We start from the raw sequence: 23,038 nt of genomic DNA, 5'->3' as shown, positions 1-23,038 counted from the left end.
AGGGATTTATAGAAGATGACAGTGAAAATGTTAAACAGATATCAGAGAATGAACAGAGACCCTGATCTTATCAGTCCTTCCTTGGAGGTAACAAGCTGTTTGTGATTATCAAAACTCAGAGTAGAACAGGATACTTTTGCAGATGGACACTGCAATCAGTTCATGCAGCTGTCGCACTTTAAACTCAAATAGCGACAGTTACAAACATAAGGAAACCTTAACAAACAAAACTCGGAATTTCAACTCTGCAGAAGTTCAACAGCCTTTCCATGAGACTCCCAGGGTTTGAGTCACAAAGAATACTAAAGTGTAATAACAGAGGAAATCAACAAATTCATGACAAAGACTTAGGATAACAACACTGATCGAAATATATTAATTGCTCAGTGCACTTTGTTATTTCATAACAGAAGTATATTGCCTCCTTCTTGTAATCTATTTGTCTGTGACACTAACCGTAAGATTTTGTTGCAGTAATAAATATACTGATCTGAGATGAGTACTTATTTTAAGAATGTTCATAGTGGACCCAACTTAGATTGGTTAAGCAATAATCCCATAGACCCTCTTTTCACATGACGTTCATTTCAGCCTCCGACAGATTTACCAGATCCAATAGAATAGCCACAGTAACATAGCATTCACAGACTCTGAAGCATGCATGTACACAGGTCATTTATACAAAACAAGGGCACTGTGGACATTAAGTCAAAATGCTCTTGAGAGAGGTCAGCTGAATTTTTTTAAAAAAGAGTACATTCCATATACTTACTATTGTACCCAACATGTGGGCTTGGCTTAAATTTTTAAGTCAAACATAAATCTGTACTTGAACTCACACAACTGGATGGCTGGAGTTACACTGGAGGATCAACAGCAGAGTGCTTTTGAGACTCAAAACTGAACCCTTCAGGACATAATAGGCAATGTACCAAAGTTACTCTGATTTAGCTTTTCTGTGAACAGGGAAGTGTATCCTTGCAGCACCCCTTCCTCCTTATCCCCTCCCCAATTAAAATTAGAGCATTCCTTTTTCCCAAACTCTCCTTTACCCTGACTTCAGGCAATGATGCTGGCAATCTAGGGAAAGGAGAGGATGAACAGAAGTGTACAATATCATTTGGAATATGAGATGGGTCATCATGGAGATAAAAATGGAAGGAATCATTGCATTCTAGGATTATATCGTTTTTCGATCAAGCCATTTCTTCAGCTTTAATTGATTTCCTTACCTGGAGTATTTTTCGTAGATTCGCTGTGGCTGGGACTATCTGCATGACCAGATTCTGGCAAAAAGAAAACAAAAACAATTTTTAAAAATATTTTCATAATTTAAGAAACTATATCCCAAAACAACAATTTAGATTTCTAACTTGCCCGATACCAATTCTGTCTGTAGATTCTAGCACTGTTGCTAATTTTTCAGCATCATATTAAAGTGAGACCACCATGCCATGCATGACAAAATTACCAAATTAACTGTTTTCTTCATAAATGAAAATTTCACAGGTACAACAAACTATCTGGTGAAGCTCCAATTCAGCACCCTGTCAAAAATGCATTACAATAAAGGATTGCGAAGAGTTAATGTGCAGTAAATTATTTCAAAGAAAATTATTTAGAACAACAATCAAAAAGGGATTTTGACAAGCTACTGGTCAAACTTAGATAATTTTAATGTACAAAATTATGAGGGGCATGGATAGGATAAATAGGCAAAGTCTTTCCCCTGAGGTCGGGGAGTCCAGAACTAGAGGGCATACGTTTAGGGTGAGAGGGGAAAGATATAAAAGAGACCTAAGGGGCAACTTTTTCACGCAGAGGGTGGTACGTATATGGAATGAACTGCCAGAGGATGTGGTGGAGGCTGGTACAATTGCAACATTTAAGAGACATTTGGATGGGTATATGAATAGGAGAAAGTGAGGACTGCAGATGCTGGAGATCAGAGCTGAAAAATATGTTGCTGTAAAAGCGCAGCAGATCAGGCAGCATCCAAGGAGCAGGAGAATCGACGTTTCGGGCATAAGCACTCCCTGAAGAAGGGCTTATGCCCGAAACGTCGATTCTCCTGCTCCTTGGATGCTGCCTGACCCGCTGCGCTTTTCCAGCAACATATTTTTCAGTTGGGTATATGAATAGGAAGGGGTTGGAGGGATATGGGCCGGGTGCTGGCAGGTGGGACTAGATTGGGTTGGGATATCTGGTCGGCATGAACGGGTTAGACTGAAGGGTCTGTTTCCATGCTGTACATCTCTATGACTCTATGGCTCTGTGAAGGAGGGTTCAAAAGGTAGGCCTTGTGATTATAGCTAGATTATTAATCCAGAAATTCAGCTACAGTTCTGGCATCTGGGTTCAAATCCTGTAAAGGCAAATGGTGGAATTTGAATTTGATAAAGAATCTGGATTAAAGGAACTGATGATGACCATAAAACTATCATCGATCTTTGGAAAAAGCCATCTGGTTCACTAATACCTTAAGGGAAGGAAACTGTCATCCTTACCTAGTCTGGCCTACATGTGATTTCAGATTTGCAGCAATGTGGTTTACTCTTCACTACTCTTGGACAATTAAGAATTGGCAATAAATGCTGGTTAGCCAGAGACTTTTTCCCAGGGTGGGAATGATATCATGAGGGGGCATAATAGGAAGAAGGTCTAGAGGAGATGTCAGAGGTAGGTTCTTTACACAGAGAGTGGTGGGTGCGTGGAATACACTGCCATCAGTTGTAGTAGAGTCAGATACATTAGGGACATTTAAACAACTCTTGGATAGGCACGTGGATGATAGTAAATTGAAGGGCATGCAAATTAGTTTGATCTTAGACAAAGGTTGACACAACATTGAGGGATGAACGGCCTGTACTGTGCTGTACTGTTCTATGTTCTTAACCAGAGACATCCACATCCTGTGAAGTGAATTTTTTTAAAATTGACTTTTGTGAAAGGGGGCATGTTTTCTCCAAAGATCATATTCTCTGCTACATTCATGAATTTCCTACATCAATTTATGACAGGGATGCCTTGTCCAGAAGCTTCCAGCACTGAAATGATCTAAAACTGAGTGGGTAATTATTCATCTGATCAGGGTCGGAATTAATGTTTCTGGTACTGACCCAAATATTTGGGCCTAATATCTTTGCAATGAAAATTAAGAAAGCAGTGGTACCAAAATAAAACTGCCACAAATCCAAACTAGGAATAGCCAGGTGATATTAGACTAACATTAGGTTAACATTTTCAAAGTTTGTGAGAAGATTTGTAGCTCGGGTGCTCATTGTTGTGGTTCTGTTCGCCGAGCTGGGAATTTGTGTTGCACACATTTCATCTCCTGTCTAGGTGACGTCCTCGGTGCTTGGGAGCCTTATGTGATGGTACAGGAGACGTGATGGTCCCATTCCTAGATGTGATGGTACAGAGAACACCTAACGGAGAATTCACCACAAAGGTATACAGGAAACCCACACACACAGACCAAGTCCTGAACTACGAAAGCAACCATCCCAACACACACAAAAGAAGTTGCATCAAGACACTATTCAAAAGGACCAACACACCGCAGTACACCAGAACTGCAAAAAGAGGAAGAAGAACACCTATACAATGTATTCGCCAAAAACGGGTATCCGCGCAATTTCATCAACAGATGCCTAAGGGAAAGACAATGGAACGAGGACATGCCGCAACCCAAAGGACTAGCCACACTACCATATATCAAGAGCATTTCCAAACTGACAGCCAGACTACTGCGACCACGGTGACTCATAAGAGCATACAAACCAACAGCCACTCTCAGACAACAACTCACCAGAATGAGGGACCCGATACCCAGCATGAGCAAAACCAATTTAGTGTACAAAATCCCATGCAAGGACTGCACAAAACACTATATAGGACAAACAGGAAGACAGCTAACAATCCGCATCCATGAACACCAACTAGCCACGAAATGACACGACCAGCTAACCTTAGTAGCCACACACGCAGATGACAAGCAACATGAATTCAACTGGGACAACACTACTATTATAAGACAAGCCAAACAGGGAACAGCCAGGGAATTCCTAGAGGCATGGCACTCATCCACAGATTCAATCAATAAGCACATCGACCTGGACCCAATATACCAACCACTGTAACGGACAGCTGGAACTGACAACCAGAAGCGACAGATTTAAACCACTACAAATGCTGGAGGAAAGATCACAGAAGCGCTTCACAGGACGCTCCCAAGCACTGAGGATGTCACCTAGACAGGGGACGAAATGTCTGCGACACAAATTCCCAGCTCGGCGAACAGAACCACATCAGGTTAACATTTTTTTCAAAACTCATTCACAGTAGCTGACAAAAGCAGCCCAGAAGAAATGTTCTTAAATTTCACATTCAGATGGTGGGTACATTTCTAACACTTTTTCTATTTTAGTCCTAACTTTATTGATGGTAAGACTAATAATTTCAGGGCCCACACATCCAACAGCCAAGCTCTTAGTCGGCTGCTAAGGCAGAACTACTTTCAGTTTGATCGCTCGGTTCAAGGACAGATCATCAGATTTTGATGCATAAATCATCTCAGCTCAATCAGAATTGAATACGATTAAGCAAATGTCATTTGCAGATTTAAAAATCCTCATAAATTTGTTTTTTCTTTCTCCACCTATCTAAGCAACTGCCTATATTCATAGATCCGTATACATTTATTGGGTTTTTAACAGAATTAACACTGGCTGGATAACTTGAATATCCAATAGACATTGTGTTTATTACCAAAGATCACAATGAGTTATATTTTAATTGATAACATTATTGGTACAAAAATGTTTTACACCTGAAAAATTCAAATCATGTATAGACCTGTCATTACAGTTTTTTGAAGTGTATTTGTAACTTGTGGCTTCCATCAGTGAGCCAGGAAATGCTTGTTTATTCATGCATGGCTCAGGATTAGCTCCACTCTATACCTGAGCTCAAGCATAATTGGCCATTGTACATGTGTTAATCAAGGGCATGCAAATTCAAAAAGAATTAATAACCTCTGTGACTTCTCTCAGCATGTTAAACCCCTAAAATAGGGCAACTGACGCCAAGTAAGGAATGTCCTTTATTTCATCGTACATAGAGCCACAAAATCTTTCTGTTACTCTTCCTTAACTTGAAAGTTAAAGTAAACCTCAAAGCACCAAGACATTAGCAGACATGCAGGCTACAACAAAGATTTTAAATCTGTGAAAATTTTAATTGGACTGTGGACCAGTGAGGCATATTTCCTAACCATCATGCCTCTTCACTTGCATGTGAAAAAAAACGAGAAGATAACACCAGCATAATATCAAGACTCGAAAATGAGTTACACAGTGCTCTTGAACTTAAACCATCTTATCTTGGTTGACTCTGAAGTATGGTTTAGATTAGAGTGGTTCTGAAGTATGGTTGCACTGATAGGCTTGTGACATAAAAACAAGGGTCCATTCAACCACCGAAGTGGATATAAAAATCCCAGAACTCAACTATTCTTCCAAAGTCCCATTCAGAATTTATACATTAACTGACACTGTCAAAATAAATTCAGGTTATCAACATAAATGTTGTTAATGGAAACGATCTGTTTGCAAACTGGTTATGGTTATGCATACTTATGTATAATGTATGGTGACTATATTTCAAAAGTATGATGTAGGCCATGAAATGTTTGGGATTATCTGGAAACATGAAAGGAATGTTACAAACTCAAGTATTTTCTTTCTTTGAGGCACGTTAATACATGATGATGTATTACATTAGGAATCTTGGCAATAAACTTCCTAATGGAGGAGCATAGTTTATTGCATTGTTGCTTAACTAATTAGTTACAATTATAATTCACTGAACTGATTGCAAATGAAAATAACTATTGTGGATGAGCTTCCCCAAGACATCGAGTTTTTAAGTACAATGTTTCATAGGAACTTAAATCATGCAGAAATGGAGATTCCAGATTTGAGGTTCAAAAATGAAACGTGGAAAATCTGGATCGGATTGACAATAATCTTGAAGTAGGTAAGATATCAAGTGATAAGGAAATGGCAAATCTGGAGAACTCTTTCAAGGTAAGTCAAAAACGTTCCCATAGCTATGTTGTATTATCAAAGGAATGGGAAAGACATCTTGCAAGGTCCTGGAGAGTGTTGCTGAACAAAGAGACCTGGAGTGCAGGTTCATAGTTCCTTGAAAGTGGAGTCCCAGGTCAACAGGATAGTGAAGAAGACATTTGGTATGCTCGCCTTTATTAGTCAGTGCATTGAATATAGGAGTTGGGAGGTCATCTTGTAGCTGTACCTTTGGAATACTGCGTGCAATTCTGGCCACCCTGTTAAAGGAAGGATGTTATAAAACCTGAAAGGGTTGAGAAAAGATTTACAAGGATGTTGCCAGGGTTGCAGGGTTTGACCTGCACGGAGACGCTGAATAGACTGCGGCTACTTTCCCTGCAATGTTGGAGGCTGAGAGGTGACCTCATACAAGTTTATAAAATAGTGAGAGACATGGAAAGGGTGAATAGCCAAGGTTTATTCTCTGGGATGAGGGAGTCCAAAAATAGAGAGCATAGGTTTAAGGGTGAGAGGGGTAAGATTTAAAAGTGACCTAAGGGGTAACATTTTCACACAGACAGTGGTGTGTGTACGGGATCAGAGTAAGTGGTGGAGGCTGGAACAATTACAATATTTGAAAGGCACCTGGATGGGTAAATGAATAGAGGGTTTAGAGGGATATGGGTCAAATGCTAGCAAATGGGACAACATTACTTTAGGATACCTGGTCAGCTTGGATGAGTTGGACTGAATGGTCTGCTTCCATACTGTACAGCTCTATAACTCTATTGCAAAGCAATGCTTCTTTGGACTTGCACTCTTTTCCAGAGGTCAGATTGCATAATCTAAGGGACTGCAGTGAGGAGGCCGGGTCGAAAGGGGGACAAAAGGACAACATCTCCATTCAAGCAGACAAAGACAAAAGTTCCAACGTAGATCAGCATCAACATTATAGCCCTTGCAGCCTACAGCTGGTGCTCTAACCATAGGAGCTCATAACTGGCATTGGTGGAATACGTTTGGGTGTCAGGCGCAATGTTCAACTCTGTTATCGATTGGACCAAACTCAATCAAAATATATTAAAAACATACCTTAAACCCTAATTTTTTTGTTATTTTAAAGGTAACTGTAAGGTTTTGAGTAACAGCTGCAATTTGCTTGGTCAAACTAATTGACTTTATGCAAAACATATTTATTTTTACACTAAAGTTAAAATAGAGACAAAATAAAAAGAATTGGCTTTACTGCAACTCCATCAAAATTCTATAAACTACTATTAACTAATTGTTCCAATATAGCAAATCCCATATGCACTTGGGAAAGACAAATTCATTAAAATAGATCATCTCAATTGCAATTCTAGCAACAGTAGAAGAGAACCCAGCTTTTAGCTGTAACATAGAGAAGAATAAGAGCATTCACATCCAGCTTCAAAACTTCAGCAACTGCAGAAAGCTAAAACTGGAAGTCCTGACTCTGCGGAAGCTGGAGTCCACCCATTCAGGCTGCTTCTACTGTTCCAATTTAAAAAGAAAGGCCTCGTATGTTGTTACTTTATTGGCTTTAAGCAGACTGCTTGATACCTCTGTCTCAACCTTTCTTCGCAAAATAAAGACCAGGACAAAATTCCCCTCTTAAAGCTATGGTATTTTCACACCTCCCTCCTCAAAAGAAATGGGCCATTCATTTACAAAGATGGCTCCATTTTTAAAAACATTTAGCCTTACGCCATTAATATACTGCAATGCTAAAATATTGACTCTATGTATGCAAACATTCATGACTACAGTCAATTTCAATCCATTTTTTCCCATCACTGAATGCTTCTGTCTTACTTCATCAAATTCATGACAACAAGTCAGCAATTACATTCTCTCATCCTGCAACCTGGATAATTTTCAAACTGAATGGCCGCAATAATAATTTCCATCTAAACAGTCCGGAATATTTATCCTTAAATTTTCCCAAAAATTTTAAAGGATTTTGATCGGTATGTAAACAATTGTCTCAAGACACATTATTGGCAATAGGAATGTGGAAATGTTGCAAAGAAAACACCAAGCTCAAGGTCTCTTTTTCAATTGTGGAATATTTCTGTTGATGATTATTCAAATTTCTGGAAAAATACTCACTAGGTCTTTCTATTTTCTCGTTGTCTTCTTGCATTGGTATGCACCACCTCCCTCATCATTCGCATTGATTATGGCTTTGTGTAATTAGATGTGGCTAACACTGGGGTAGTGGCTAACATAGCTTTCAGGCTATCAAATGCCTTCAGGCATTCCTTCATCCACTGAAATTTTCTGCACTTATTCAACAAGTAAGTAACTAGAATAACCACATTGCTACCATTAAGTACAAACGCCCACTAAAAAACACTCAATCCCAGCAATCATATGGTATAGGAAGCTTTATTTTCATATCACATGGTGTCATTTGTCCATATCCAAAGACAGGGCCCAAAAACATAACTTGGGTTTTCGCGAACTCACGCTTAGCCAGGTTGATAACAAAGCCAGCCTCCCTAAGTCAATTGAATAATTTCAATAAATGTTCCAAATGTTTCTTCCACATGTTACTAAAAGTCACCAGATGCCACACAATTGGGTAATTCTGAAGTGACGTATTGGTTAGTCTTTGAAATTTGGCTAGTGCATTTTTCATACTAAATGGCATGACTTTAAACTGATACAGTCCATTCGACATCATGAAAACCAAAATTTCCTTTGTTCTTTTGGATAAAGCTACCTGCTAATATCCTCTGAGTAAGTTCAACTTTGACATATCAGTTGCATGTCCCACCTTCCCAAAAAAGAGAATAGGATATGGATCAGGTTTTGTAATTTTTTTTGACTTTGGGATTGTCCACACATAATTGTTGGGTACTATATGGCTTTGACACCATTTCTACAGGAGAGTTTCTTTTGCTGAAACTCATTTCAACTATATTGTCTTTGAGCATGCATTTAATTTTTTTTGAACTTGTTCCAACTTTAGATGGTTAAGTCTATAAAGATGTTGCTTAATTAGAAAAGCATTTCGTATATGTATATCACACGAAATCAGATTAATAATTCCCAATTTATTCCCACATACTCCCCATGTAATTGTAAGTTTGATGCCACTGTTCTAATGCTCCCTGTAATTCCAGATGGCATGTCGTGGATTTGAATTTATTTATTCCTATGGTACCCATAAATTCCTCAAATAATTTTGATGTAAAATCTGACCCTTGATCCGATTGTATTTCTGAGGGTAGTCTGTATCCAGTAAAAAAAAACGATTATCTTTTTGACAATCCTTTTAGAGGTAATACAGCATAATGGAGTGGCCACCGGAAATCTAGTAGACACATCCATTATGGTCAACATATAGTGTTTCCAACTTTTTGTTTTAAATAGGGGTTCTCTATGCAATTGAATAACAAGCTGGTACAAATCTTTAAATGTGGGAATGGGTATTAGGGTGCTGGTTTTATGCCTGCCTGAGGTTTTCCAAATAGCTGATATGTACGACCATATCCAATAACAGTCAACCACATCCTTATGCAGTCTAGGTCAATAAGCATGTTTTTATATTTTTGCTTGAGTTTACGTCACTCCCAAATGACCTCCTATTGGCAATTTCATGTGCTAACTACAACATTTCCTTTCTATAACCCACCAGTAATACAACTTAGCCATAGAGTCACAGCATGAAAATAGAGCCTTCGGTCCAACTTGTCATGCCAACCAGATATCCTGAATTAATCTAGTTCCATTTGCCATTTGGCTCATATCCCTCTAAACTATTCATGCACACATTCATGTCTTGAATTGTACCAGCCTGGGAAACGACAACTTGATGAATTTATGCACACTTCTCATCTACTTGAATATGAGATAGTCTCCACATCCTGATCAAGACTGCATTTTTAAGACAGTAATATTCTGGGATACAATCATACTTTTCTTTTGTGTGTGTAATTTCATACAACTACAGGCCATTCTGATATAATGCGACAGCTGTGTTCCTCGACAACTGTGTGCTATAGAAAATCAGGCTATGGGAAACCACTATAGAAATCACACTGTAGAAGAGTGTGCAATGGAAAAACCCGCTATGCCCATTCAACAAAAATTTTGCATTGTGCAAACAGCATCTATAATTTATCAATCATGTTATAGCCAATTCATGCTGATGAATCAGGCATTATAGAAGAACTTGCTGTATTTTAGTCTTTCCTCTTTCTATTAGAATTCAGCTAATTTCTCTGAACAAAAAAAATCAGAGTTCCATCAGTCACCAGTCACGCCCTTCTGTGGTTAGAGTACTGGCCTACGTAATATGATACGTAATATAAGAACACCTGTTCTTGATTTTCCTCAACCATTTGATCCAGCATGGTTTCTGATAAATTGAACTTCAACTTCCTTATCTTTATTTTTTGATTTTATCCTCCTCTTTCAACGTCTGCCTTTTGACCTTGCTACCACACAGTGAAGAAAACTCCCATGATATATTTCTTGTAACACCTCAGTTGCCTGATTTTCTATTGGCATTTCAACCACAGCAAGCACCACTCCCACCTATGATCCACCTATATCGTTATCAAGGATAAAATGTATTTTCGGAACTCCCATCACCACTTTACCAATTTTCAATGGACCCTCCAACCTTGCTTTATACAATGAAACACTGTTCTTCTCACCATGGATTCCATATCTTACTACTTTTTTCTGATAATACACCTTGTGAATTACATATTTTATTATATATTGTATTACAAATCATATTACATAGGCCAGTGCTCTAACCACAGAAGGGAGTGACTGATGGAACACATTTGGGTGTCAAGCACCATATTCCATGCTTTTATGAATCAGACCAAACCACACCAAAATACATTAAAAAGATAGCCTGCACACTAACTTTTTCTTATTTTAAGGATAAGTGCAAGGTGTTGCATTCCAGATGCATTGCGATTGGTCAAACCCCTTAACTTTAAGCAAAACATGTTTTATTTTTACATTTCAGTTAAAATACAGACAAAATGAAATTAAAAGAAAATGACCTGCATTAATTTTCAAAATCCTAAAAAAAATAATGTATATTAACTGCTGCTAATTAACTGTTCCAATATAGCAACATCCCATGAATACAATCTTGGCAAAGGTAAATTCAGTAAAATAGATAGTGTCACATTCAATTCTAGCAGCAAGAAGGGAACCCCAGCTTCTAGCTGTAACACAGAGTGGAATAAGAATCAGCTTCAAGATCCCAACAAATTGAAATCTAACAGCATCATTAAAATGTATCTATACTATAACTAATTTTATCCCATAATAAGCTGAGTTCATTGCATGACTTCCTATATTACAGCAGTTTTGATGTCTCCAAGTCTAATTACATAATCACAGCCCCCAAATATGCCTAAACATTTCTTGATTTAGGCAGCCATGAAATGTTCCTGGTTTAGTCCAATGGTTAGAACAGGTCTCACCAAAATGGGGCTCAGGATCCTGAGTGGGTCATAAACTAAGGTTTAGAGATAGTGATATCTGAGTCAGGAACGGCTGTGGATGTGCTCTAAGCAAGTTACAACACTCATGCTCCTGCTCTAACAGGCCTACACTTTTACAGTTCACACTGACAGGTCATGAAAGTAGGGTTAGAGCAAGAAAAATGTTTGGGAAGCACAGGATTCATGAAAGGTTGGCTAATCTTCTCATTCCTTCAAACAAACTTTTCAAAATTTTCATAGGTATGTTTTATTCTTAATGTTCGACATGGTACATCTGTTTGTTCTCATCATGTTTGGTTTCATCTTTTTACGATCTGTTTCAAGGTTTCTCTCCAGTTTTGTTCATCACACCCACTTTGCACCCATCTACATATTTAACTTTCATTCGATTTCATACATCACCTAATATGATAAATAAGCAACATGAAGGACATTCACTATTGCTCTATAAACTAATCATGTCTAACTAATGAAAATTGAAAACTGATAATTTGGTGGACACAGGCAAGTACTTCGTGGATGATAACAGATATTAAGGAGGCTGTTATCAAGAAGTATATGCAGTTGTCAAAATAAGCAGTGGACAAATGTTGCCAATACTTATGGCAAATGCAACACATTTTTCAAAGAAACCTATTTAAACTGTCTGAAATATCCTTTTGTACTTATCAATATGCTCTCACAACAGAGTTCCTACTGAAACATAATTCTGGAATTTAGGTGAATCATCCTTCTATTCATACAGTTCCCTGGCAAACATGCACGCGGCAAAATAACAAGCACTGCTAGGCTCAACTACAGACAAAGAGAAAGCAGAGGACAAGAAACACACTGTTGACCGTTTCTCTTTTTGGCACTTGGCCTTCAGGCTGGGTGAAGTGACTTTGTTGCCAAACCAGAAACAGTGGGAAAACCCTATTTCAGTATTATGTAAGCATAGCATTGTTTGGCTAGGTATTGATGAAAAGCTGACTGTCTCAAAAACATACACACAAAATAAATTATTAAATCAGAGAAAATAAAGTAAATTCACTAGACACTCAGAACCTTAAGGACTTGAGGAGAGATACAAACAATGGTGTACAAACCCAAGGAGTTCCCCTCTACAGAATAAACAGTAGACTAATGACCTTAATTCTTCTAATGCGAAGGCCATTGCTTAGCTTCAGTGATTTGCATTCACTAACTTACAAATTTGATTTATATAATCCAGTCAAACCCACATTCTGTAGCAGCAGACTTTACTGGACCTGACTTTACTGGAATAGGCAAGGGGATAAGCCAGTATAATTTTTAAGCCGTTGCTACATTTACCTTTCCTCTTGCAGAGAAGAGTAGTTAGGAGATTTTAATAAAATCAACACTGTTTTTTTGCATCAAAACATGTAAGTCCATTATACCTGTGCATCTCTGTATATAATGCAGTGTATTGTTCAAGTTAAAATCATAGAATCCCTACAGAGTGGATGCAGGCCATTCAGCCCATCTTTGGACTGGGGTGGGAGAAAACCAGGGTACCCGATGGAAACGCACATAGACTCAGGGAGAATTCTACACAGTCACCTGAGGTTGGAATCAAACCCAAGTCCCTAGTGCTGTGACGCAGCAGTGCTAACCACTGAATCACGGTGCTGCTCTCAGTCAGATAATTACCATTGGAATTTTGAATCTACAATATTGCAGATCAAGAATGCCATCAAATGAAGTGGATTGCCTATTCATTACTTCCTCAAATGTATTTGAGGTGAACAACAGCAATGAAACTCAGACTGAACACTGGATTAAATAACTTGAGCACACAGGATTGCAACAGCAGCAGCTGTTAACTGCAAATGCTCCAGATATATTCATGAATACAAATCCAGGGTTCCACTTTATTTATAACTACTTTGAATACTGAGATTTTATTTGAATCACGTGTAGAATGTTAATGAACACAATCTTTGGATCCCTATAAATGGAAAGCTATTTGCCACTCTCTTGTTTATTTCTTTCTTGTTTTTCATATTAACTCAACTTGAAGCAGAAGAAGGCTATTTTTGACTAAAACAACTGATTGGTGTAAACAGTGGGAACATCTGGTAGCGGAAGACTAAGAGTGAATATGATAAAGCATGATGGTGACTCCAGTGAAACAGTGGGTAGCTTGTAGATTTAGGATCCAGTTCACTGAAGTGAGTAAGCTATCTACTCCACTTCCAAAACATTGTATGATGTTTAGAAATAATCCATACTCTCCTGTCTTTGCTGACTCACATTAGCTCCTGCTCCCTCAATCATTTAAAATTCTCATGTTTAGCCAACTGTTATCACTTAAACAATATTGACAGACATTTTTGAAGTTTTTAAATTTGTACTAATCAGAAAAAATCAATTTAAGGGGGAAAACTGACATTTATACTGTATGACAGGACAGTGCTGACTAGTTAGCAACTATTTTCTGATTGGTAGGGACATTGCCATGGAAAATAATGCTGATTGACTATTAACATTCAGGATTTATTTAAAGTTTAAATGAGGAAGGTGGACACTCTTGGTCCTGAAAATTATTTAGTCTGCCTCAGATCATCCAGAAGAGTAAGATATCTCAAAAGTTTGAGTAACAGGCAAACAGCTATTTCACACTGTTAATATTGAATAGTAACATGCAAGATATTCACCATGCATAAAGCCATAAAGAAATTCTGCCCGTGACACAAATGAGTAATTTAGTATCTGAATCTTCATGACAGTATGATGCCAAATATATAAGCCAAATTGCCTAAAGACTTTCAATTTCATCAAACAGAACATCACTTTGGTTATTCCTAAATAGCAAGGAACTGATCATACCCAACCAGCCTACACTTGCAAAAGCATGCAACACGGTGTCCAACATTAGATGTGATTCTATGATTGGACAATATTTACTGGATATTTTGTTGCTATTCTTGTAAGTTTTCCTGATGAGTACCAGACAGGAAGATTTGACAAAATGTGTGTTTTTTTTTTGGCAATGCTCAAATTGTGTACTACAGTGTAACAATTCCTATCATAGTCTTGCTTTTGTAGCCATCTTCAGTCATATAACCATGTAACTCTGGCCTGTAGGACACTTTTAATTTGTTCTGTCCACCAGATTATTAAGGACAAAATGTGCACTTGATGAGGCATGAGGCTGTGCTTTTCCTCATGAAATAGTATTTCCTATCTACTCTGCCTCATCAACTCCATCTTTCTCTTTAAAACCCTCTTTAGAAACTACTCCTAGACCACCATTTTGGTTACCTCTCCTAACCTTTACATAGATATTTATTTCTGTTTATGGCTCTGTTAACTATCTGAGGTACCTTTTCTACTGTATGTGCAATATATTAGGAGGGAGGTCAGAAATTAATATTCTATCAAGGATTAAAATAAATTTGATTGCTATTTCTTCCTGCTTATGAATGGGAATTAGCACAAGAATCACAGATAATATGTTTCACACCAAACAATCACTGGTGCAAGTGTTAACATTCCACAATGAAAAGCAAAGCTGGAGTTAATTCCATACTTTGTTATCAGGTTCTTGCACATGTTCATAATACTGACATAACATTTTCATGGAGTCATAGACTTTTCAATTCAATCACTTAAAAAAGACTAGTGTATCATAAGCCATACAGTTTGTTTGAAAGAAATATGTTCAATATTCTGAACTAAATATTGATACCAATTATCATGACATGAAAGGAAAGTTTCTAGAGATTCTCTGCTGTATATTCCTCAAGCGGTGTCCTTTTTAGCCCACTATTAGTTTTGTTGAGACTTTCATGGATATTGAAAATGATCCAGTCTTGCCAATTCCTGCTTTGTGTATAGTCTCAGCATTTTTGTGCCTCATTAAGAACAATGAACTGTTTAAAACCAATTTTGGCTGCTGTTCCACACTGTATACAGGCTGTCGACATTTCAAGAAAAAGGCTTGGCAGCCATTTTAGGTTTGACCTACGCTCAGCACACGTACAATGTGCCTGCCAAAAGATCTGAGGGTGCCAAAGCTCTCTTGGCACTAGCAGCAAATTTTATAAAGATAAATTTGCCAGGAATATCATAATTACAAAACACTAAAGCCAGGATGTTGAACATTACAGCTGTGTCAATATAAACATCTAATTTTGCAGACTTCCTCCACCTAACACAGTTAGCCAAGTTTGAATAACACAGTGAAGTCAGTGGATTACATTTCAGTTTTGATTTCTGTTGAACACAATGCTTAACTATAAGTTTACTTGCATAGAATTGTGTCTATGTAAGCATTATGTATGTATATACAATATGAATATGTAACTAAAGTGACATATAGATTTACTAAATAAATATTTTCATTTTCATTATAATAATCTTCAAATCAGATCTGAGTGATCTGTTTATATTATTTGCAATGGCACATTGCAAAGCCATTCAATCAATTATTTGCAAGACATCAGGAAAAAACAAATAAATGGGTTCAGTCATAATAGAGAGATAAACTAGCTTGTGCATTACCACAACAAAATGGAAAACAACTTAAAGGCGGGACAAACCAATTCACTGGTTTGTAAAATGTTGAAAATACAAAAAAAAGAACAATAACTCATTATTTATGATAAGTTGTGGCAGCGGGTCTAATAGAAAGCTGTCCAAATTAACCATTCACCATTCAATCAAGAAATTAGAAAAAAATTATTTCCAAGAATTCTGTAAAGCAGAATCCCAAAAAAAGTAAATCATCGTATTGAAATATGATTACTGAAAATATGTTTTTGACTTAGTAATTAAGAATGGGATTGATGGTTGTAAGCAAAATGCCAGATTTAGATGACAAAGTACTCTCCAAAGAAATACAGGGTAAACTGACACTTAATTTTGCCTGAAAATCTGGGGGTAAGATCAATGTAGCCAACTTGCAGTGCTCCCCATTTTCCATTATGCTGTCATGACAAGGAATCCATGAAGCAGTATGCTAGCACACAGGAATCCATAAGAAGTATATTTCACACACATGCTTCGTTTTCACTCTATGCTCTTAATTTGCCCTTATCAACCCGAGTATTATTTGAATTCAATAAAAATCTTGAATTAAGTGTCTAAAATGACCATTGTCGATTGCTGGGAGAAAATCCCTTCTGGTTCACTGCTGTCCTTTAGGGAAGGAAATTGCTGTTCTAAATCTGGTCTGGCCGACATGTGACTCCAGACTTAAAGTAATGTGATTGAATCTTAACAGCCCTCTGGGTAATTAGGGATGGGCAATAAATGTTGGCCTTATCAGCGATACCCAAGTCCTGTGAATTAATTTTAAAAGAAGGAACAATGCTCAAATTAGTAATCCTCATTCCATATAGCTTTGCTATATTAAACTAATGTAATTGTCTCCTGTAATAAAAGGCTAAAAAAATTGAGTAACTGAAATATCCATTAATTATGAGCATTAAGTTTACACACTTTTGGTATGTTTACCACTTTCTCACTTCTGCCACACCTGAAGACATTGGTTCCTGCAATACTTCGCAGGTTTCAAGCACCCTATGTCATAGTGATTAAATAGTCACTCCTTGCACATGAGAAAAGACAATATATCCAACAATTGCAGCATGACACCTAAGATGTTGTACATAATTGGCCTAATAGGAGGAGACAGAGAATGGTGGTGAAAGGTTGCTTTTCAGACTGAAGGCCTGTCACCAGTGGTGTTCCACTGGGATTGATTCTGGGTCCTCTTTTGCGTGTCATTAATATAGATGATCTGGATGAGAATACAGAAGGTATGCTCAGTGAGTTTGCATATGACACCAAAATTGGTGGCATTGTAGACAGTTAAGAAGGTTTTCTAAGATTATAAAGAGACCTTGGTCAAATGGGACACTGGGCTGAAAATGGCAGATGGAGTTCAATTTGGATAAATACGAAGTATTGTAATTTGGTACAACAAACAAGGGCAGGACATATACGATTAATGGTAGTGCCTTGAGTAGTGTTGTGAAACAGAGAGATCTAGGAGCTCAAGTACATAATTCTTTGAAGTTTGTGACACACACAGAGTGGTTAAAAAGGTGTTTAGCACGCTTGTCTTCATTGCTCAGTCCTTTAGTAAAGGAGTTGCAAATCAGATTTACTTCTCATTCCTCTGATGAATCAACCATCAAAGGATGAATGTGACTGAAATCTACAAATCAGAAGATCCAAGCCCAATGCTTGGTCTTTTCTGGGTTAGTAATACCAAGTGAATGGTAGTATTGAGGTTGTGGTTGTACAGATGTTGGAGAGGCCTTTTCTGGAGTGCTGTGTCCAGTTCTGATTGCCAAGTTATAAGAAGGATGTTATTAAGCTAAAAAGGATTCAGACGAGATTTACCAGGAATTTGCCAGTTATCGAAAGTTTGAGTTAGAAAAGCTGAGACTTTTTTCACTGGTGTTTAGGAGGTTGAAAGGTGGCCTTATAAAAGGTTTATAAAATCATGAGGGATATAGATAGGGCTAATGTTAGGTGTCTTTTCCCTTAAGTCCAGGGGCATTTTTTAAGGTGAGAGGAGAGAGGAAAGACATGAGAGGCAAAATATTTACACTTTCCAGAGAAAGTGGTGGATGAGGGCATAGTTACAACATTTGAACAAGACTTAGATAAGTATATGAAGAGGAAAGATTTGGAGGGACATGGGCCAGGTACAGGTAGGTGGGACTAGTTTAGTTTGGGGTTATGTGTGGCATGAACTGGCTGGACCAAAATTTCTGCTTCCATGCTGTATGACTTTATGACACTATGTTTATGAAATCCTCTACAGTTGGCTGGGCACATCAGTTTTCAGTAGTAGTCACTAGAGCTCATACCTGATTTTCTCCTAGTCGAGGGTTAGAGATCAGTTGAATATCAATACTGCCATTCACTTGGCATTGCTAACCCAAAAAAGACTAAGCATTGAGCTTCAGAACTGTAGTTTTCAGTTACTTTCTTCCTTTAACAGTTGATCTGCCAGAGGAATGAGAAGTAAATCTCCTTTGACTCAATTCCTATAAATATGGCTTATATTGACTACTTGGATGCTGAGGACATTAGCTGAAACCTTAGGAACCACTCATGTTGATCTTGCCAAGTTTAAAAAGGCCTGAAAAGACTACTAGATGGAATATGGCACAAAAGGAAGACCCCACCTCAAACAGTAATAGCAAATGCCAGAGCAGCTGAATGACTCTGCTAGATTAAGTTTCTCACTCAGTGATTGAAGACTGCACAGTGCAAGGTTCCTATTAGTGATGTTTGTGCATTTCTCTTTGCATCTAGCTTCCTTTATGAAAAGGACAACAATCTCAATAACATCTTCAATTTTATACCAAATGGGCCTTTTATGGCATATTTGTAATGCCACGACCTCTCAGTTAGGAGACCCAGGTTCAAGTATCACCTCCTCCAGAGGTTCCATCAAGGATATGGTGCTGGAACGGTGGGTAGTGTTTGAGCTCCTGATCCCATCTGCTCCAGGCCGTCCACATCCTTTTCTCTCCTTTTTCATCTTTTTCTTTCTCATTTTGCTTTTCTTCACATTCTGATATTATGGGGAAGCTGAAGCAGTGCTCGCTGGGTTGTCAGCCACAGGAGTGCTCAGCAGATTGGCTGCAGCAATGGAAGTGCCAGGAGCAAGAATTTCTGACTGCAGATGTGGACTGTGGACTCAGAGGGTCTTCAACTATGCTGATGGCAGTAGCTGGAGTGGGGACGCTGCGCTCGACTGGGTTGACTTGGCTGATCATCATCTACGGTGATGCATAGGTTCTTGATAGGGGTTGTGGTTGTTGTACTCAAACCGGAACTCCTTGAAGTGTGGGACACCTTGCAAAGATCTTGCAAAAGCCCTTGAGCTGTGATGGAACACTCCTTGTACAGAGGATGAACTCTATTTATGTAATTTCTCCTTATTCATTTTGTAACTCAAAATGGTGACAATTGTGGTGACAAAACACTTTTCACTGTATCTTTCTCGATATAATTGATCATTAATAACTCATATTAGTGTGAAATTACATTTTTGAACAGGATGATTAGAAAATAGCTTTGTACTAACAGAGCTTTCCTGTAACATTGTTCTACATGTCCTTACTAGGTGCTCATCAAACTAAAGATTAGTAGCTATTTTCTACACTCCATCAATGGAAGGCATTTCCTCCACCTCTCTATCAAGTATTCAGACCTTAAAACCCTGCTTTTGTTCTCCAATTGTTCCACCTCTCTTTTCACCACCTCTCATTCTTTTCTCACTTAAATTCAACTATTCAATCTCAGAAGATGCTCTGAAACAATTCTTTACATGAGGAATACAACATAAATATATTCATAAAATATAAGTTGTTGATATCTAGCATTCAACAATTCTGTTCGTAACATGCATTCAAGGCAATAAGTTAGTCTATTGATATTTGGCACCATAACCTCCTTTCCATCACCATCTACACAGTTTAAAAAGAAATTATTTTGAGCTTAGTTATCCTCAGTGTTCATGCTTTGTTAACTCACAACAGTTGTTTAAATGGATTATGCATTACCCATCACAGAACATGAAATAGTCATTTGATAGACTGAGTTGAAGTATTGTTAAAAAAAAGGCACATTTTGTTGAATCTTGTCTTGCACTTGTCAGGACAATTCACAAGAAATACTAATGTAAAACAGAACAACATCTTTATTCTATATGAGAACATGCTGATTGGTTGGCATGTGAACTGTAATTAATAGATGCATTGAGTGTGCACCAATGAAATGATAAGTAACTGCCAAGCTTTGTATACATTTAAAGCAGACAAGTTTTCTTTGATTGATCAAGGCCTTACCTTGGGAAATCAGCCAGCTGGTTGTTACCTAGTTTGTTCAGTTGCAACAGATACAGTTCGTGTTCATGTACTTTTCGTCTGCCAAGAACATAGGACATACAACATAGAACAGTACAGGGCATTTGGCTCACAATGTTGTGCTGAACATTTACCTTAACCTAAGATTGACCGAACCTACACACTCCTCAATTTGCTGCTGTCCATGTGCTTGTCCAGCAGTTGCTTAAATGTCCCTAATGTTTCTGACTCTACTATCACTGCTGGCAGTGCATTCCATTCACCCACCATTCTCTGCATGAAGAACCTACCTCTGACATCTCTCATATACCTTAATCCCCTATACCCACCAATCACCTTAAAATGATGACCCTTTGTGACAGCCATTTCTTCCCTGGGGAAAAGTAACTGGCTATCTACTCTATCTATGGCTCTCATTACCTTGTACATCTCTATCAATCCCCTCTCTTCCTTCTTCTCTTCAGTGTGAGCCTGAGCTCACTCAACCTCTCTTCATAAGACAAGCCCTTCAATCTAGGCAGCATCCTGGTAAATCTCCTCTGCAGCCTCTTTAAAGCATCTACATCCTTCCTATAATGAGTCAACCAGAACTGGACACAATATTCCAAGTGTGGTCTTTTTAACCAGGGTATCAATACATGTCATTGCCAGGACATACAAGTGTGCCACACTGCCTGCTTGATATTAATCATTAGTATGTTCTTCTCACACAATAGAGGTGTTTAATTTCCCTTTATATTGGTATTTCTTGCACTGTTTCTTGATGAATGCAAGACAAAAAAACTTAAAAATATCTCTATCTTTTTTCAGAATAGGAAATGCAGTCCCTCTTCTATTTAATTTTAAGGCAATTAAAGTAAACACAATAATCACGATTTTTTTATGCATCATCCCAATTGTTTAGCAAAGAAAATGAGTGAAACGGGTTGTCTAACAGTCAAGATCACATAAAATTGGCTTGGGAAACAATATCCCATTAAATTGGCACCTTTGAGTTTTTCAAAGCAGAGCATGGGGGTGTGTATTTTTAATGTGACAAGTACAGAATGTACTTGTTGGCTAGCTCTCCACAGTTCAGCAAGTTTATCAAGCGAGTAACAAAAACCCACAGACCAGAAGAAAATTCTACACTCAAATTCTGGACTCAGCTGAAATCTTTCCATGGTGGAAACCAGAAATACATCTCAATGAGGACTGATAAGATTAGCAAAGTTTCAACTTCTGCTCACTTTACAATACTTCGCAGTGGAAAATGGACTGATCTCAAGATGTGGTTGCTAAAATTATGCTTAGAAATGACAACAAATTCCACTTATATAATGCTTTGATGAGATTAGATTCCCTACAGTAAACTATGATGCTTTACAACTGTTAGGATACGAAGAAACTTATGCAAAGCCAAAGAAGCAAAAATTGCTAAAGATGACTCACAACATGGTCAAACAGCTATGTTTCAACATGTCCTTGGAAGAGGGGTGAGGGATAGAGACATGAAGAGGTTTATGGAGGGAACTTGGGCACCTCAACAAATATAGATAAAATCAACAAATTTGAGACAATGTTGAAGAGGCAAGGTTTGGAGGAGGACAGAGATCTTAGTGTTTGAAAGGTTAGACATGGCAGGGGCAGGTATGGCCAGTCAGGGATTAAATTCAAGGATAAGATTCAAATTGAGCCCTGAGCCAGGCTAGGTCAGCAAGTCCTGCTTCATAATCGTTATCAATTGAAAATCTGTCTAACACATCCTTGAATATGTTCAATGATTTAGCCTCCACTTATCTTTCGGTATAAAATTCCAAAGGTTAGCCATCATCTGAGAGAAGGAACTCTTCTCAATTTCCACCTTTAATGGGAGACTACTTGTTTTGACACTGTGCCCCTTATTCAACATCCACCAAATGGGGAGAAGCATCCTCTCAAAAGCTATCCTGTAAAGTACGTGGGTCTGAAAAAGACGTGACTGATGGTTAGTTGTTTAGGTCCATCCAGAGAAACATAGGGAAAGGAATGTCAGGGAAATCAAGGTCAGAGGATGGGGGAAGGTAGTGGAAGGGCGACCACTGTCATAGGAAAGAGTCGGGGAGCTATGCATAGGGATTGGCTGCTGCTGGCTGGGAGAAGGGGACAATTCTGAAGTAGGGGGGCAAGTGTATGTTTAAGTGGATGGAGATGAATGGGAATGGGATAATGAGCATCTCAGTTTTCTCACCGTGAGGAGACCCTGACATCAATGGGGTGAGAAAAGGTGGGCAGGTGCAGGCTGCTTGGGAGGTGGGATCCTGGGCAGGTACAAGGCTTGTGGCATTCAGGGAGAAAGGCTATCAGAAAGGGCATCTGGGCCTCACCAGCATATAGATGTTAAAGCTAGAAGTCACTGTTCGAAGTAAGCTCATGCTAGAAAACAAAAGTATGCATTGAAAAAGTATGCAGAATGGGTAAGGCAAGTTATCGCAATCTGTGAGGAAGGGATCTGCAAGAGCCACTGATGAGTTTACATGCCTTTAGTCTTATAACAGGAGATTCCTGAGAGGACTGGGTGTGGTTTTTCCTCTTGCTGGATGCCACCTGGCACCACCCTGCCTCCTTGTGAGTAAGGGACACCTCGAGCATGTGCAGTCCCTGA

The 23,038-nt window shown here is 38.3% G+C and overlaps 1 protein-coding gene across 11 annotated transcripts in view; it reads right to left on the bottom strand.

Moving 5' to 3' along the window:
* LOC132824400 (nuclear factor 1 B-type-like) overlaps window positions 1–23,038 on the bottom strand; it is a 561,732-nt gene that overhangs the window by 284,321 nt on the left and 254,373 nt on the right. For all 11 annotated transcript variants that reach the window (XM_060838926.1, XM_060838889.1, XM_060838869.1 and 8 more), the window contains one exon: window positions 1,233–1,286. In XM_060838926.1, coding sequence (XP_060694909.1) covers window positions 1,233–1,286 — 54 coding nt within the window. The remainder of the gene's footprint in view (window positions 1–1,232; window positions 1,287–23,038) is intronic.

Source organism: Hemiscyllium ocellatum, chromosome 2 (assembly GCF_020745735.1).
Source record: "Hemiscyllium ocellatum isolate sHemOce1 chromosome 2, sHemOce1.pat.X.cur, whole genome shotgun sequence".
Lineage (NCBI taxonomy): Eukaryota > Metazoa > Chordata > Chondrichthyes > Orectolobiformes > Hemiscylliidae > Hemiscyllium > Hemiscyllium ocellatum.
The sequence above is the reverse complement of the archived record's forward strand: the minus strand, read 5'-3'. Positions and strand labels throughout refer to the sequence as shown.